The 18,926-nt window shown below is 46.5% G+C and overlaps 1 protein-coding gene and 1 pseudogene across 2 annotated transcripts; one reads left to right on the top strand and one right to left on the bottom strand.

The window, feature by feature from the left end:
- Positions 1-43: 43 nt before the first annotated feature.
- On the bottom strand, positions 44-18,607 carry CNOT11 (CCR4-NOT transcription complex subunit 11). The gene is made up of 7 exons (XM_082851466.1): positions 18,067-18,607; positions 12,895-13,059; positions 9,010-9,162; positions 4,958-5,160; positions 3,566-3,768; positions 1,225-1,321; positions 44-1,147 (listed from the first exon to the last, which is right to left on the bottom strand). Exons 1-7 carry the CDS (start codon positions 18,584-18,586, stop codon positions 950-952), a joined length of 1,539 nt encoding a protein of 512 aa, XP_082707592.1. The 5' UTR covers positions 18,587-18,607; the 3' UTR covers positions 44-949.
- On the top strand, positions 15,437-16,068 carry LOC309969779 (frataxin, mitochondrial-like; annotated as a pseudogene). Its single transcript has one exon. The product of its transcript is annotated as a frataxin, mitochondrial-like (transcript).
- Positions 18,608-18,926: the final 319 nt, after the last annotated feature.

The following is an 18,926-nucleotide window of genomic DNA, read 5'->3' as shown; positions in this document are numbered from 1 at the left end:
GCTTGGTATCCTTTAACTTTTGCTAAGGGTTGGATTGGGAGGTGATTCCTGTTCCTATGAAGAATACGCTTTGGAAGTACCTCAGCAGGTGGGGAGTTTTTCATGATGTCTTCGAGTGAAAAATACATCAGATAATAGAGTTCATAGAAAACTTTAATGTAAGGCACTGCTGTCCAGAGTTTAATGAGGGGTTAGGGTTAAACAGCCCACAGGACGCCACGGGGAGGGCACAGAGCCCACTCGGCGAGCAGCCGTGCAGCATGGCCCCCGGTGCCGTCCTTCCTCCTGAAGTACCGACGCTCTTTTAGACTGTTAACAGGAGAGAAGGCCCAGAAAACTACCAGCTCTTATAGTCTCGGAAAAGGTTTCTAAGAATTCCCACGTCTGTAGGCAGCCCGCTGTTGTCTCTTAGGTCCCCATGACAAGAAAGGATAAGGAACACGGGTGTCCGAGGCTCACACTGCACCCAGTGAGAAGTTCAAGGGTCAGAATACCGTCATGTGATGATGACTCATGACCTCAGGGGCAGTAAGGCAGGTTCTTGAGAGTGTCTTCAGTTTACTCTCGCTAAACACTTTCAACGTTGGAACCTGAGGAAAACGGTATTCTTGCCTTATCTGAAGCCCATGACTTACATCTTAAGCAAAAACGGGCACCTTGCTCTTCAGCTCTTCAGCTGAAGACCTCATCTACTTTGTGCAGTGACTTCGTTTGGGATGACATCCCCAATGGATAATCATCAGCGAGACACCTACAAGACACATTCGTCCAAGTTCTTACCAAAAAGTCATCTAAAGAAAAAAGTCATCCAGGAAAGCAAAACTTTGCTTTAAGTGGATAAACTGGTGTTTATACGCATTAAAGCCAAGCAATCACTCAGGGTCTGAACACTTTTAAAAATGAAAAGCACAGCATAGCTGAACGATGAACAGGTGGTCCCGACGAGCTATCACTTGGACATCTTGGTCTCAGAAGGTGTCTCCCCAGTGTCCAAGGTCTTCAACAACCGGAAGAGGCCTGCAGCTTCTCGTATCCTGCTGAACTCAATACAGAAGGCCTGCACTTCTATAAACAAGTCCTGCACGTTGATGATTTTGTTACGGATCAAGGACTGGAGAAAGACACACACGAGACGCACCAGACGATTCTGAAAAAAGAAACCAATTTTAGTGTGCGTTTTCTGGGCAGGTATTTATAAAATTTACAAAAATTTCTCTTACTTACCTGCATATATTTATCTTTAATTTGTTCACAGGTAGAAATGCAATTTGATATATAAAGGTGAATAAATTCAGGAGGTAGATCAACAGCTGTAGTTAGTCTGTTTCATAAAGTTAGAAAGGGCTGTTAATTTTATTTGCTAATAACATTTTAAAACACCGTTCACCATAAAATCTAAAATTTCCTTTGGTCATTTAGTGAAAAATTCTGATATATGATTTAGTTACCTGGTTTTAAAAAAGTTTATGCAAGTAAACCTCGGAGGGCCCCCCCCCACTGCCGCTAATAAGTGACACTTCCTTTTCTCAGGTCTACACTTAGCATTACACGTGCAATACACATTGAGCATGTCCCTGTGTGTTCCTGGCTGAATCAGAATTCATAGTTATCGTCCAAGCTCTAACAACCCGGGCAGTTATTCTGTCCACGTAAGTACCGCTTACTAACCTGATTACAGATGAGTGCTATGCAAGGAACGCATGTGAAGAAAGGCGTGGTAGTAACTGAACAGCACAGTGTATAACTAAGTGCTAACATGTGGCGTTTGCACAAAGAGTGATGTAAGTGAAAGACTCGGGAAAAGTCAACAGGGCAAATAACTTAAATGGAAACCCAAGGAGAGAAGTGGTGTCCTTCCAACTAAGTGGATAATCTGAGTGAACTGTGGAATCAGGGATGGGCGTGGCATACTCAGGAGCTGGTGGGAAAGCCCTGGCTGGAAGGTAGCAAAAGGCACCCTGGTCTAGAGTCTTCAAGGGGCGGCTGGTGTTTTCCAAAGGATTCTGTGAAATGTTTTAAGGTGGGGTGGGGGAGGGTAAAGTAGGAATTTCATGCTCAGATAAAGGTGTGTGCTATGCTAACTACACAGTATGAATTTCCAGAAGTTTTCTAAACTTATTTGATTATAGAACTTTTTTCCACAAGGCTGAGGAACCCGTGCTCCAAGGAAACACAGCCTGTGGGTGATGCACCATGATGGGGGTGGCGCACACAGAGCAGACCCTGTCCTTGAAATTACTTCTGCACCACTGATAAAAAGATGCGGGTATTCTTGGACTAAGTGCCTAACGGCTGGTTTAGACAGTTAAGCGGGCACTTAGAGCATGGTCGGCCCAGAGGCCCCGAGCAGGAGGCAGCCCCCAAAGAGGAGTGAGTCTCAGTAACAGGGAAAGGCCGAAGGCCCGGATGAGAGTGCAGAAATGAAGCCGCAGGTCAGCAAGCGGCCAGCCGGTTTTGCCGGCACAGAAAGTAAAAGGTGACTGCCTCGTGCTTCCCTCCCACAAATCTGCGCTCTGCGTGCTCCTACACACACGCTTGGGATCCCTCGGCTTCCAGCCAGGCTTTTCCCACCAGCTGATTATAACTTCATTGTGTTTTTTTTTGTTTTGGGGGGGTTTTTTGGCTACACCATGTGGTTTGCAAGATCTTAGTTCCCCCACCAGGGATGGAACCCGGGCCCTTGGCAGTGAAAGTGCAGAGTCCTAACCTCTGGACCACCAGGGATTCCCAGGACATATTCTTTAGTACAGCTTTAAGTAGGTTAAAAAACAATTAATCCCCAACTTACAAACGAGTGAGTGTTCAAAAGATGTGCTCTAACTGAAGTGCAGTTGCGTAGCACTCAGAATGGCCCTCCCCATGAGCAGAAAAACTATATAATTGAGCCCCCAGAACAGGACACCACATGGAGCGGAGCTGAGGATGAGAAGCCTAAACTGGGACCACATCAGGCAAGCCTGCACGTAAGGCTACACTACCCACAGACAGCTTAATAAACAGTAGGCTCCCAAGCTAACCAAGCTAGCCCCCCAAGCCTATGGAATTTGTAATTTACCTAAAACATATTTGTAAGCAAAATAACAAAGTGAGAAACCACTATTCAGAGCCCACAGAGAAGGGAATGTATTGTTTCCCCGACAGCTGATGACAGCGGAGCGAGGAGGCCATATCAAAGAGAGGCTCAGAGAACAGTGCGAGGAACGGAGGCCTCGGAAGGCACTCCCAGAATTTTCTCAGCTCCTGGCCCCATTCTGACGACAGCTGTTAGTCTCCAACGAGAAATAATGCAGCATCTGTAATTTGTGTAAAGAATATACAACCATACATAGGAGATCAATCTTAGCGATTAAGTTTCACTGATGCTGCTACTAGTGCGAAATACTTGGAATACTCTCCAAGTTCACATGCAGTCAACACTAAGGCTCAGATTATTTATTTAATGGGTTTTCTCAGACTAACAGTGTATCAGGGGAAAAAAAAACTTGCTGCTTTCTCCCTTCTAATCGTTTAATCCGGATCTACATTACACACCCCTGTCCGCATTTGATCTCGCATAGAAACTTACCGGTTTACAACTTCCATTGAATGTAATGACATGTCCATATTGACCAGAACCGAAAAATACTCAGTGATCTGGCTTGACTGCATTAACTTCAGCAACATTTCTATAGCGACCAGAGGGTTGTTTTCTACTAGGTCAGGAAGCTTGGCTGGAGTGAGGCCAATATGATAAACAAGTTTGGGGTCCTTTTCCAACTCTCCAAGGAGCTAAATATAATCAAATTTTTAGAAAGAGAAAAACAGAGGCTCCTGAGTCAAATCAGAAATTGTCTTTTCTGCATGCATACAAAAAAACAAGTATTTTTATAAAGAAAAGTTATAAAATTATCTGCACTGAACCAACTTTATGAATGTCTTCCTTCAAATCCATGATCATCATTCTTTGCTATTTTAAACTTTACATTTGAAATGTCAGATACTAAAACCAGGCACCTTCACAACAGTTTCTAAACTACACATTAGTATCCAGGGCATTAAACCAGAATCAGTATTGTTTGAATACTGTCTGGATTTTAACAATATCATCCTTAAGTCCTTTGTAGGTTTTTTTTTCCGTGTCATTTGTTAAAAATAATCTTACCGACTAGTTCTCCGGAAAAGCACAGATCACTGAGATCATCGGGGAACATCAGGAACCAAAGCCCCACCCAGCGCCGAGGGGAACAGATGCCTGAGGCGGGGACGGGCAGGGGGAGGGTCTGTCTGCCAGGCACACTGCACACGCTCACTCAAAATAGGTGTCCTCAAAGACAGTTTCTTCTGCCAAATTGGTACATTCTTAATGTTCTGTGCTCCTTCCCCTGTCCCTTGTATGTACACATGCACTGTTTCATGATGGCCTGGTAAGCAAAATGAACCACGCTGAGATGTAGCTCCTGGCAAGTTCTAACGTGAAGGTGTACTAACTGAAGAATAACGTTCACCAACCGGAACCGCCCACGGTGTCCTGCCTTTCCCCCGCAGGAAGTGTCACAGTTGGGTGCGGGGGCGCTATTTTGAATCCACCATTAACCAGCTGTGTGACGGGTGCTAGTTTACTTTCCTGGTTAAATGTTAATGATTCCGCTTACCCTCCTGGAGTCCTGTCCAGCTTAGTAACAATGTACATAAAGCGCCCGGCAGCGCAGAGCAGGAGTGCGCGCCATCCTACGCTCCAGAGTCAAACTCATCCCACACACAAGTCGCTAGGTTTTCGGGCACCAGGCTTCGTGCCCCACCAGAGTGAAGTGAGCCGGGGGGGGGGGGGGGGGGGGGGCGCAGAACAGAGCTTCAGAGGCCACGCCTCCTGCTGCTGGCTCACGCTGCCAACATCACGTTACTGGTCATTTATCACTTTATGAAAAACGAAAACACCTGGTGAATTAAATACAGGAAAATGTTTACGATAAATCCATACCTGTGTCTGCTGAGGAGAAGATAAGGGGCTTTTGAAGGCTTTGGCCATTATTCGCTTGATCTCTACGCCAGTGCTGTTCTTCACACACATCGACTTGTCCCACTGAACCGCGTGGTCGGGCTCGGTTGGATTGAGCCAAGCCAGCTCATCCTCACACACGTGGAGCGGAGGTGGTGGACGGATAAACTCCGGCCGAAAATGGCCTGTAATCAAAGTAGCGTGTCTGACTGCTTCTGTCACTCGGCTGACCCCGCAACATGTGTGTATGAACCTCACAGACTCCGCTTAGTGAAGTGCAGTGACACCTCTTAATAAGGACAACACAGCAACACTCTGACTTGAAAATTAGAAGCAGAAAGGACATAAAGGCAGGGTTTTATTCAGAACACAAGAAACTGAAACACTGACATAACATCATGATGTCAGAGACCAAATCTATTTTGGGGGAGGAGAGGAAAACATTACCACCACCTGACAAGTCCTAGTTCAAGCATCATCACCACTCAATCGCAGAAGGACACAACTTACTCCATGGGTAAGTCTGGATGGGAAAAATAAAACACTAGTTGATCTCACTCATCCTAGTCTCAGCACTATTTTATTCAGAGACCATATGATGTGTACTGGTTTTGTTTTTGCATCTTATAACCCTGAAGTAGCAAATTATGTGGAGATGAAATGGTAGGGGAAAGGTACGGTTGACTATTGACATGCTCAAATGAATCTGGAGACTTTCATAAACCCCTAAATTCACAAATGCTGTATCATTTTCTTAAAACAGTAAAAATACAGCAGAACAGTGAAGTCACTCAATTTAATACCTCAACTATTTTACAAAACAAGATTGATCCCGAAGTTATAAACCCACTAAAAGAAATGCTGTCTGGGACTTCTCAGCAAATTTCACCCCTCACTTTGGTTCCCACGTAGGGTCTAAGATGGCTAACTAACTCCTCATGGACCGAGCCCCGGCCAAATTTGAGATGACTAGGTCCCCTGGTTTACTGAAAATGTCTGTGTCTGGCTAAGAATCATCCCTTTGTCTTAAACTACACCATCGCTTCACATATATCTCCAGAACTAGCACCTGAATCTCTGCAGCCCATTTACAAAAAGAAAGTTTTTAACGTTTCAGGAGAAGTTATACCTATGTGATAAAGAGAAAGTTCCCATGAGGTAAGGATGCCTGGTGTTCAGCTAGACTCAGACCTAATATCTGATTGACTTGCTTCTTACACACCTTTCCAGTGGCCCATTCAAGTCAAAGATGTGCCCGAGCAAGTATTAAATACAACCCATCTGTGCCTCGGACCTTCCCACACTGACTAGCTGAGACTTATTTATTCCAAAGACCTACTGTAAATGGCATTAAAAGTCACAGTGTAAGTTTTAAACTCAAGGTGACACTATAGTCTGGAGAACATGTTCTTATCCCTAAGCAGAAAGCATGCCTTCATCATTAAAACCACACAGAATCATATAAAACCAAAAAATGCAGGACTCCCTGGTGGCACAGTGGTTAAGAATCCGCCTGCCAATCCAGGGGACACAGGTTCAAGCCCCGGTCCGGGAAGATCCCACATGCCGTGGGGCAACTGAGGCTGCATGCCTAGAGCCCATGCTCCGCAACAAGAGAAGCCACTGCAATAAGTGCATGCACTGCAACGAAGAGTAGCCCCTGCTCACCGCAACTAGAGAAAGCCCACGTGCAGCAACAAAGTCCCAACACAGCCAAAAACAAATAAATTAATTTTAAAAAAATGCTCTATTATTTCAAGTTCAATAGGAGTTTTCTTTGAATTAAATTAAGAGCTATAAGATCAGTAAAACTTCAATGGAAAATGATAAGATTAATGAAGTATAAAACAAAAAGGTAATAAACTACAAAAATAAACTCATTTCAGTGAAATCAGAGAATTTATATCCTTAGATATGCTGATGATAGGTATGTAATAAAAAATACTTGGGATTTTTTGGGCTGCATCATATAGCATGTGGGATCTTAGTTCCCTGACCAGGGATGGAACCTGCACCCCCTGCAGTGGAAGCATGGCATCCTAACCACTGGACCACCAGGGAATTCCCAAAACCTTGGTATTTTTATTAAAAAAGAAACTAACTTTTTTTTTTTAAGTTTTTAAAATTAATTTATTTTTGGCTGCATTGGGTCTTTGTTGACGTGCAGGCTTTCTCTAGTTGTTGTGAGCAGGGGCTACTCTTCGTTGCTGTGTGCGGGCTTCTCATTGCGGTGGCTTCTCTTGTTATGGAGCACAGGCTCTAGGCGCGCGGGCTCAGTAGTTGTGACTCATGGGCTCTAGAGCGCAGGTTCAGTAGTTGTGGCGCACGGGCTTAGTTGCTTAGTTGCTCTGCGGCATGTGGGATCTTCCCAGACCAGGGCTTGAACCCGTGTCCCCTGCACTGGCAGGCGGATTCTTAACCACTGCGCCACCAGGGAAGCCCAAGAAACTAACTTTTATTGAGCATCTCTACTATGTTCCAGACACTATACTAGGAAGTTTCTCACTAAATTCATGTTTAACATTCTCTGACATAAATCCTACCAATGTTTTCTTAGGTCATTCTCCCAGGCAATAGAAATAAAAGCAAAAGTAAACAAATAGGACCTAATCAAACTTACAAGCTTTTATACAGCAAAGGAAACCATAAACAAAATGAAAAGACAACCTACAGACTGGGAAAAAACATGTGCAAATGGTACGACCAACAAGGGTTTAATTTCCAAAACATACAAACAGCTCATACAACTCAACAACAGAAAAAAACAAACAACCCAATCAAAAAATGAGCAGACCTAAAGAGACATTTCTTCAAAGAAGACACACAGATCACCAACAGGCACATGAAAAGATGCTCAGCATTGCTCATCATTAGAGAAACGCAGATCAAATTAAAACTTCAGTGAGATACCACCACACACCAGTCAGAATGGCCATCATTAAAAAATCTACAAATAACATGCTGGAGAGGGTGTGGAGAAAAGAGAACCCTCCTACATTATGGACGGGAATGTAAATTGGTTCAGCCACTATAGAAAACAGTATGGAGGTTCCAGAGTTACCTTCTGATCCAGCAATCCCACTCCTGTGCATATATCCAAACTCTAAGTCAAAAAGATACATGCACCCCTATGTTCACAGCAGCACTATTCACAACAGGCAAGACATGGAAACAACCTAAATGTCCATCACCAGATGAAACGATAAAGAAGATGTGGTATATTTATACAATGGAATATTATTCAGCCATAAAAAGAATGAAATAATGCCAACTGCAGCAATATGGATGCACCCAGAGATTATCATACTATGTGAAGTCAGACAGAGAAAGACAAATATCATATGATATCACTTATGCGTGGAGTCTAAAATGTGACACACATGAACTTATCCATGAAACAGAAACAGACTCACAGACATAGAGAACAGACTTGTGGTTGCCAAAGGGAAGAGGGGATTGGGGAGGGATGGATTGGGAGTTTGGGATTAGCAGATGCAAACTATTATATAGAGAATGGATAAACAACAAGGTCCTACTGTATAGCACAGAGAACTATATTTAATATCCTGTAATAAACCACAACGGAAAAGAATATGAAAAAGAATGTACATATATATATATGTATAACCGAATCACTCTGCTGTACAGCAGAAATTAACACAACACTGTAAATCAACTGTACTTCAATAAAATAAATTGTTAAAAATTCACGTTTAAGGGCTTCCCTGGTGGCGCAGTGGTTGACAGTCCGCCTGCCGATGCAGGGGACACGGGTTCGTGCCCCGGTCCAAGAGGGTCCCACATGCCGCGGAGCGGCTGGGCCCGTGAGCCATGGCCACTGAGCCTGCACGTCCGGAGCCTGTGCTCCGCAACGGGAGAGGCCACAGCAGTGAGAGGCCCGCGTACCGCACACACACACACAAAAAATTCACGTTTAAGTATCAACGAAAACAACATGATGTTTCAGAAAACCAGAAAGTCTCAGGGAGACGCTGATAACATAAAACCAAGAATACAAAATTAGATATACCTACTTTCAATAGGTGGCTTTGGTCCACTGACTAAAGCTTCTGTGATCTGAGAGGCAACGGAGCTGTCAAATCCAGAATTAGAAGAATCCGGGTCTGGGTCGCTGAGAATGCTAGGGAAGCTGGCCTTACTTTGAGTTGGCAATTCAGACTGGCGTTCTGAAATAGATTAAAATAGGAAACACTTCAAAACTGAGGGCACCACAAGGAGAGTGAAAAGAGAAGCTACTAAATGGAGAAAGTTATCCACAGCACATAAACAAAGGGCCAGATTCAGGATAGACCATCAATTTTAAAAAATAGGAAAAAATGGGCTAATGACTTCCAACAAGTGTTTTATTTTTAAAAAGCCTGAGGCTTCCCTGGTGGAACAGTGGTTACGAATCCGCCTGTCAATGCAGGGGACACGGGTTCGATCCCTGGCCCAGGAAGATCCCACATGCCGCGAAGCAACTAAGCCCGTGTGCCACAACTACTGAGCCTGTGCTCTACAGCCTGTGCTCTGCAACAAGAAAAGCCACGACAATGAGAAGCCCGCACACTGCAAGCAAGAGTAGCCCCCGCTCGATGCAACTAGAGAAAGCACATGTGCAGCAACGAAGACCCAACACAGCCAAAAATAAAAACAAATAAATAAATTTTTTAAAAAAAGCTTGTATGGCCAATAAACATCTGAAAAGATATTCAATCCCATTAGGAACCAGGGGAAAATCTGTTAAAACGAGATACCATTGCACACACACTGTAGTTATAACTGCCCCTTGTGGTTACTGATGTTTAACTTGTCTGCTTGTTTTCTTAAAGTTAGGAAAATGCAACTGCATCATCCATAAGTACACCTTTGGTCCCTGGATCCCACTGTAAAGACATCTGAATTTCAGGCCAGCCCCCGTACAGATGATCTGTGTGGCTAGCTCCAGAGAAGATAGGTGTACTTCCCTTTTTTCCTTAAGCACTTGTGAAAATGATTAAGACATCTTCAGTCTGGGCAGAGGACAGCAAACAGCTCTAGGGGACAGCCAGCTTAGCCACTGTGCCCAGCCTCTCAATCCTAAGTCTAGTCACATATTCCTTTCTGAGCTTGACGTACTTTATAAATTTTATTTATTTTTGGCTGTGTTGGGTCTTTGTTGCTGTGCCCAGGTTTTCCCTAGTTGCAGTGAGCGGGGGCTACTCTTCATTGTGGTGCGTGGGCTTCTCATTGTGGTGGCTTCTCTTGTTGTGGAGTTGTGGAGCGTGGGTTCAGTAGTTGTGGCGCACAGGCTCTAGAGCACAGGCTCAGTAGTTGTGGCGCACGGGCTTAATTGCTCTGCGGCATGTGGGATCTTCCCAGACCAGGGCTTGAACCTGTGTCCCCTACATTGGCAGGCAGATTCTTAACCACTGCACCACCAGGGAAGTCCCTGAGCTTGATGTACTTTAAAACTTTCTCATGGGCTGATTCAAGTCATCACAAGTTGAAAAGGAAATTAGATTTGATTCTTACTTTATTGAATACAAAGCTAGAAACCTCAGAATATACGTCACTTCTAAAGGTAAGGTGACTGAAATTGCCCATCACCTCGGCAACCAGTTTTCATACTGTCTTTGGTTAAGAAAATAATTATTTTATTTCTGTTAATAGATTGCATCTGGCAGTAGTAGCTAACAAGTACTTTTGTGTACCTTCAATCTTAAAAGTCTGAAAAAGAGTTCTCTTAGTTTCAGAAAATAACCATTGTTATATTGTTAATATTCAGTACTTTAAAAATAAGGTTCAGGGCTTCCCTGGTGGCGCAATGGTTGAGAATCTACCTGCTGATGCAGGGGACACAGGTTCGAGCCCTGGTCTGGGAAGATCCCACATGCCGCAGAGCAATTGTGAGCCACAATTACAGAGCATGCGCGTCTGGAGCCTGTGCTCCGCAACAAGAGAGGCCGTGATAGTGAGAGGCCCGCGCACTTCGATGAAGAGTGGCCCCCGCTTGCCACAACTAGAGAAAGCCCTCGCACAGAAACGAAGACCCAACACAGCCAAAAATAAATAAATAAATAACAAAATACTTAGAAAAAAATAATAATAAGGTTCAGGGCTTCCTTGCTGGCACAGTGGTTGGGGATCTACCTGCCAATGCAGGGGACACGGGTTCAAGCCCTGGTCTGGGAGGATCCCACGTGCCGCAGAGAAACTAAACCCGTGCGCCACAACTGCTAAGCCTGCGCTCTGGAGCCCGCGAGCCACAACTACTAAGCCCGCGTGCCACAACTACTGAAGCCTGCGCGCCTGAAGCCTGTGCTCCGCAATAGGAGAAGCCACTGCAGTGAGAAGCTCGCACACCGCAACCAAGAGTAGCCCCTGCTCGCCGCAACGAGAGAAGCCACTGCAATGAGAAGCCTGTGCACCGCAACCAAGAGTAGCCCCTGCTGGCTGCAACTAGAGAAAGCCTGCGCACAGCAACGAAGACACAATGCAGCCAAAAATTTAAAAAATAAATAAATAAAATTTATTAAAATAAATAAATAAATAAGGTTCAGAATGCCCCAAGGAAAGAGAAGATTAGATGTCACCTTATACAAGATGCCAAATGTCACAGGGCATGAAGTCTAAGGATGAGGCACTATCAAATTAACCCTGCAGCTCACTTAATCACAAGGTCAAGGGTTCACAAATCTGGCTACAGATTAGAATTTCCCTAATGAATTGCTCTCAGGTGATGAGACCCATGCATATGCACTTCTGCTTAGAGCAGGTTAGCAAAAGCTGCTCTTCTTTATCCTTACATGGAGAGGCTCTCCCTGACCACCCTGTTCAAGGTCTCGTTATTTTCTATCGCAACACGAGTTTGCTTCAAGACCACCCATTCATTTGCTTATACGTGTAACAGAAGGTGCCCAAATAATCCTGAAATAGAAGAACAGGGTGGAGGTCTCACACCTCTCAATTTCACAAAAGCTACTGTATGACTTGGATTAGTGTCCTGCTCCCCTGCAAATAAAACCCTTTTTATTTGGGAAAAAAAAGCCACCATAATCAAAAGGGTGGTACTAGAATAAGGACAAATAGACCGGGCTTCCCTGGTGGCGCAGTGGTTAAGAATCCGCCTGCCAATGCAGGGGACATGGGTTTGAGCCCTGGTCCGGGAAGATCCCACATGCCGCAGAGCAACTAAGCCTGTGCTCCACAATTACTAAGCTTGTGCTCTAGAACTGGCGAGCCACAACTACTGAGCCCACACGCCACAACTACTGAGCCCACACGCCACAACTACTGAAGCCCACATGCCTAGAGCCCATGCTCCGCAATGAAGAGAAGCCACCGCAATGAGAAGCCCACACACTGCAACCGAAGAGTAGCCCCTGCTGGCCGCAACCAGAGAAAGCCCGCGTGCAGCAACCAAGACCCAACGCAGCCAAAAATATAAATAAATAAAAATTAAAAACAAAAGACAAACAGACCAATAACGTGGAATAGAGAGCCCAGAAATAAACCTTCCCATATATATATTCAAATGATTTTCGATAAAGGCGCCAAGACGACACCGTTTCAGCTATTCTGGGTCCCTTGAGATTCCATATGAATTTTCTATTTCTGCAAAACACATTGTTGGGATTTTGGTAAGAATTGCATTGAATTTGTAGATCGCTTTGAGTAGAAATGACATCAGGAAAATTTTAAACGGACCAAGTTTTACTCAGCATTCTTCTTAAACTGGAAAAGCAATCAATTCAAGTGAAAACTCAAAAGGAAATTTATATCCCATAATAGCAAGGATCCAGTACTGAAGCTATGTATTTCACAGAAAATACTAACTTTTTAGTACAGTTACAAAGACCTTCATTTAAATGGAGTACCTCAAGAAAGAAGGCCTAATGCTAGCACACAAAGATGCCTGAAGCGGGATCCCTCCTTACCGGCCAGGGCTAGCTGAAGCCCGCTAATGTCCACGGACTGGCCCATGTTTCCGACGTCCATCAAGGCAATCTGTCGCGGTGTCTTTTTGAAGAGTTCCCGTGGAGGGGCCAGCATCAGCTGGGAAAGGAAAAACTTCTCTGGCGGAGTTATAGGAGGCAAAAATCCTGTAAACAAAAGAACGTACAGCAGTTTCTCTAACGGTTATTTTTAAAAATTATCTTGAGTCTGGTAAAATTAGCATTTGCTACTCGTCACCTCAACTCATGTACCTTTAAAGACAAACTTACAATTGAAGATTCATTTAACCAAATAGATACATTCATCAAAATGTAATTAAATAGTGTCCCTGAGGAGGACTGGTTCCAGGACACCCTGCGTATACTAAAATCCAAGGATGCTTGGGTCCCTTATACAAAATGGTGTAGTATTTGCATGTACCCTACACACATCCTCCCTTATACTTCAAATAATCTCTAGATTAGCTGTATGTCAACTGAAATTCTATGATTTGTGGCAATGAAACTTAAGGTTTTTGTAACTATTAAGAACTTTGTTTTGGGGGATTCTCTGGCAGTCCAGTGGTTAGGACCCGGCGCTCTCACTGCTGGGGCCCGGGTTTGATCCCTGGTGGTAGGGGAACTAAGATCCCACAAGCCGCACGGCACCGCCAAAACAAAACAAAACAAAAAAATCAACTTTGTTTTCTAACATGCTTCAATTCCTGCAAAGGCTGAAGCTTACATATGCAGGCAAAAACAACAAAAAAAACTACAGTGCTCAGAAATGCTTTTCTTCTCTACTGCTACCAGCAACTGTGTAAAAGTTAAAGAGACAAGGAAGCAATCACTAGCTCCGCAAATACACTTCACACACCTGTTTCAGTCCACAGCACGGCTACAATTGCCAGAGTGCTGGACATTGATGCTTCCCTTTCATCCCAGAGCCGCCCGCTTACCCGGCGGCGGCCATCCTACCGCAGCACCGCACTGTGGCCAGACCCTGTTGCAGCTCCCAGCTGGGACTCCTACCCACTCACCGCCCACAGTCCACACGCCCACTTACCAATGAGTTATATTTCTAGGTACAAATCTGCTCACAGATTTTTAATTCTGTTTACACAGAATTAAACCCAAACTTCTGCACCATTCATAAGACCTTCCTAACGTGGTCCTGACCCACTTTCCTAATCCCATCTCCTGACCCCCCTCCAATCCATGTGTTCTACACTCCTGTTGCACAAAACCTCTCACTTTCTCTGACTCCTGGTTTCAAAACCACCAATACACGCAGCTCTTTAAGAATACGTGACAGGGCCACACCCTTCTCTCCCCACCATCTCTAATCAACATCCAGCAAAAACATCACCCCCTCTGAAAGTTCCTCCAGCTACACAGCTGTAGTTCCTGTGCTACGAGGTGCTGTGCATGCGACATCTAGTACGGCCCTTAACCACACTGGGTTACAATCAGGTTTATGTCTCTTCAACCAGACTGCAAGCTTCTTGAGTGCAAGGAAGCCATCCTACCTACTTCCAGATACATTCTCAACGTTGGCTCTGCAGCAGAATCATCCGAAAAACTTTCAAAACATATACCCATTAGATGCTCCCCTTGACGCACAGTATAATAAGCCTTGACACTGACATTCCCTGTTGTATATTTAAGCACCACCCCTACCTAGTGACGACAGTAATGTATAAAGCTTATTGTAAATACTTTTATTTCTCCTAATTTATTATCTGCAATTTTCAGACACGGAAATTGAGGCAGAGAGAGGCAAAATAACCAATCCACGGATTTCCCTGGCAAATCTGTTTACAATGCAGTCTATGGCCTACATCTAGGTTTACACTCATCGCATTCAAGAGTGACATTATATAAGTTATGGTTCCTTTGCCTAACCCATCCTACGAATTCAAAGGGCTCTCCGACCCAAATCCCACACTGCCCCATCCATCTCGGCGGTGGGTTTCACCTGACACACACACACACACACACACACACACACACACACACACACACACACACACACACACACACACACACACGTTGCAGCGACTTTCTCAGCATTCTCAAACTTCCTGAAAACCAGGTTCAGTACCTGTACCCTAAAGACATCTCATGGAATGCACAGGTTGCCCCTCTTAGGTAAGGGCAGTGCAGGAAATCCACGAGAAGATGCTTTAGATCCAGAGGAGTTGCTGGCAGGAACCATGACCAGCTTAAATGTAGAAGCCCTCCCCTGCAAGAAGTTCTCCGGCCTGACCTCAAAATCTGCTGCCTTTACCTTCTGGCTCCCTGAATAGCAGTCCCTGCCTTAAGGGGTCACTCGCCTGTTTCCTCACTGCTTAAGGGCTGTAAGATCAAACTGTTTCCCACCTGTCACCACCTGCTCCGCCCACTACCGCTGTCCTCCTCCAAGTCTTCCAGGTACCCTTATCACTCATCACCATCTCCTCTGTGCCCTTCTCTTCTCCTGGCTTCAGGTCTTCTCCCAAAATCAAGTCTCATAAAGCATCTCTTGAGTTTAAAAAACAAACAGATGTGGACGCTGGAGCACCACGCAGCTGCCAGCCTCTGCTCCGCTCGGCACCCCCGGGCTATGTCCAGGCCCACGCCGGGGCCCCACGGCCAACGAAGGACACCCAGCTCTACAGCTGCCAGGGCCTGCACAGGCAGCCAGCCCAGTCTGAGCCTCTGCTGCCTCAACTAGATCCTGAATGTCAAAAAGCAGGGCGTCTGCTGGATGAATCTGAGGACAATGGGAACTCTGGGTGACGCTGGCCGTCTGGACGATACCACGTACGCAAAACTGGCCGAGGAGACGCTGGATTCCTTAGCAGAGTTTTCTCAAGACCTTGCAGACAAACCTTACACACTTGAAGGCTATGATGCCTCCTTTGGGAATATGGTGTTTTAACAATTAAACTGGGTGGAGATCTAGGAACATACGTGGTCAACAAGCAGACCCCAAACAAGCAAATCTAGTTATCTTCACCATCCAGTGGCCCCAAGCGTTACGACTGGACTGGGAGAAACGGGGTGTACTCCCACGACGGTGTGTCCCTCCACGAGCTGCTGGCCACAGAGCTGACTCAAGCCTTAAAAACCAAACTGGACTTATGTTCTCTGGCCTACTCTGGAAAAGGCACTTGCTGCCCAGCCGAATGCTGAAGACATAAAAAGCGCTAAAGCCAAGACCCCAGCTTTGCTCTGCAGCTGAATGGCTAGTCTTCTCCATTCCTGCTTTTGAGGACAGTTGCATTATGTGTACGGCTCTGTGAAAAGACCGTGTCACCTCCCTCCCTGCCTGTGTGTTCAGATTTTTAATTTCCACAGGTTTCTTTGCATTTGTTGTCTGACTTCCTCCCTCACGTGACAGCCCTTATCTTTTGTAATGTCTGTATGCCCAAACCTTTAATATATAACCTCACAACGAAGAAAAAGAAGAGGACAAATTCCAGGAGGAGAAATGAATTGGCTTCACCATTCATTCTTTGAAAAACTTACTACAAAAACTGCATGAAGAGCGGCTGGCCAACCTTGCCATCCTGTCTCAAAATGAGACTCATTAAAGGGAAGCCTAAAACGTTCCTACTCCTCTTGAAAGTGTAAACACTTCTAAGCCCTTTAGTATTGAAGCATCAGTGGCAACTCAGGAATTCTCAAACCGAAGACCATTTTCTCTTTGTGCTTTGTGACTGCCAGGGTGTGGCCCGCATGGGGTGACACAGGGAGATGTGGTGCTGTGTCTTCCATATGTCCATATATACGTACACACACATTTACATGTGTGTGTACATATATTTTTTTTAATTTAAGGGTCAGTATAGAATAAGCTATTGCAACACTGGTCTGAGGATGCAAAAAAATCTCCCAAAAGCCACCTCTGTACGCTCATGGATATAGTACAATAAATGAGGTCATGGAGCTGAGAGGTGCTTGGTAAACTGTGAAAGGCAACATAAATGAAAAAATGTTGGTGTTAATGAAAGGAACCCCGGTCTTACACTTGGCCCAGCCCAAAAGTAGTTGTCTGTGTCTGGGCAAGTTTCTCGAACTCTCTGGACCTCTGTTTCCCCGTGTTAACAGAGAGGGTTAAACTGGATAGAATATAGTCGATTCCCAATTTAGACAATTAGTGGTCCCGTCAGGCAACTTATCAGGCCAGCTTTAATTCCCTCTAGTAGAGGAGATGACCGTGAACAGTTTTTTTAAAACTATAGAGTAAGTATATGGTTTTGGGTTTTGCTCTACTTGAATTTCAGCTGAATTCAGGTTCAAATAATCATCCTTTATTGTGCCATTACCGTGCTAAGCCTGGGCTGTAGGCTGAATGTTAAAGTGTTGATCCTAACCCCCAATCACAGCCCTCGTAAGTGTGATTAGCGCCCTGGGAAGAGAGACCCCAGAGGGATCCCTCATCCCTTTCACCATGTGAGGACACAGTGTGAAGACAGCTGTCTATGAACCAGGAAGCAGGCCTTCACCAGACGCCCAGTCTGCTGGGGCCTTGACCTTGGACTTCCCAGCCTCCAGAACGATGAGAAATAAATTTCTGTTTATAAGCCAAACAAACAAACAGAAATAGCAAAAGAGGCCTCGCATCCAACCCAGTGATCTCACTAAAGGTGCACGAGCATGCATTTTACATAATGTGCAGCAGTCCTGCGTCTTCTAGTCTAGGCCGTGAATTGAGACTACTTTCTATCCTCTGCCCCCATCGCGTTAACCAAGGACACCTAACAGCAAGAAGGCGGCTGTAAAGTCCTGAAACGCTGCTGAATGTGCATTTCCGCTCAACAACGTATTCGGGTTCTGAACGACTTCTCGGTGACTCCTGAGACTTAAAGCCGGGGTGTAGGAGGACAGATCCTGTGTGTCATTACTTACAACTGCACACACCTCAGACGCGCGTGACGAGCACGAACTGCATCATGAGGCACTAAAGCGTCAAGCCCAACACTAAGCGGCACGGTTTCACGGCCCGTACTGTTGGGAGGAGTAATTTTCGGTGCCGTGAAGCTGCCACTTGTCCCTACTCGGTGGAGGGGGTGCGGAAGGGATTTCAAAAGGACACAATCCATTTCACGTGTGAGTGAAGGCCAGCAGCTGCCGGATCTCACCCTCCGCGCCGCACAGCGGGCTCCCGGCGGGAGGACCCGGGCTTACCTGAGAGCGGCGGCCGGTCGGGCTCCTGGCCGCCGCGGGCGGGCGGCGCGGGGTTAAGCAGGTGCGCGAAGCTGGCGGCGAAGGGGTTGGCGGCGAGCGGCTCGGTGCGGTACATCTCCCAGAGCAGGTAGAGCGCCGTGAGGCGCTGCGCCGCGCTGGGCAGAAGGTCCGGCTGCTGCAGCAGCATGACGAGCACAGAGCCCAGGCGGAAGTGGTCGGCCTTGCTGAAGTAGTGGTGGAAGGCGGTGGACAGGCCCTCGAAGGTGCTGCCGCCGCCCGCCTCCTCCGAGATGATGCTCAGCAGGCTCGAAAGCTCCTTCGGGGTCAGGCTCATCCTGCACGCGGGGCCCCCCGGGCCTCCACAACCCGGCCCGGGGCCACCCGCTCCGCCTCTGCCGCCGCCGGAGCCGGAGCCTCCTGGCCCGCTCCTAGACACCGACCCCGCCGCTTCCCGGGCCCTCCTTTGTTCCGCGGCGGTAAGAAGACGGCCACACGCCGCGCTCGCCCCGCCGCCGGGCATCAACCTCGCTCGCCAGTCCTGTTTCCGGGCCGGAGGGGCCCTGGCACCGGCTCGCTCCGTCCCCGCGGCCGTAAAGCGCGCTGTGGCACGACAGCGTCGCAAACAAAACCCGCCGGGAAGCCAGCCGTCCGCCGAGAAGAGTGTGGCGCGGACCCAGAGCGAGGCTGCTGGAGCCGGGCCAGGGAGAGGATCCCGAGACGCCGAGTGGGCGGAGCGAAAAGCCGGAAATGGGGGTGGGGCCTGTGGGGGAGCTGCGGAGGTCTCGCGGTGCCACTGCACCACGCTGTGGTGCAGTCTGCGCATGGGCGAGCAACGTCCGCCTCCAGAGGCGCCCCGAGGG

Source organism: Leucopleurus acutus (assembly GCF_964270905.1).
Source record: "Leucopleurus acutus genome assembly, chromosome: 12".
Classification (NCBI taxonomy): Eukaryota; Metazoa; Chordata; class Mammalia; order Artiodactyla; family Delphinidae; genus Leucopleurus; species Leucopleurus acutus.
The sequence above is the reverse complement of the archived record's forward strand: the minus strand, read 5'-3'. Positions and strand labels throughout refer to the sequence as shown.

What these genes read in the sequence shown, in the direction of transcription:
- CNOT11 (XM_082851466.1), bottom strand. Translation starts at nt 18,586, where the DNA reads ATGCCCGGCGGCGGGGCGAGCGCGGCGTGTGGCCGTCTTCTTACCGCC. An exon ending in CGACCGGCCGCCGCTCTCAG is followed by an intron (nt 13,060 to 18,066) that starts GTAAGCCCGGGT and finishes TTTTGTTTACAG; the next exon opens with GATTTTTGCCTCCTATAACT. An exon ending in TTAAAGATAAATATATGCAG is followed by an intron (nt 1,148 to 1,224) that starts GTAAGTAAGAGA and finishes TTCTTTTTTCAG; the next exon opens with AATCGTCTGGTGCGTCTCGT.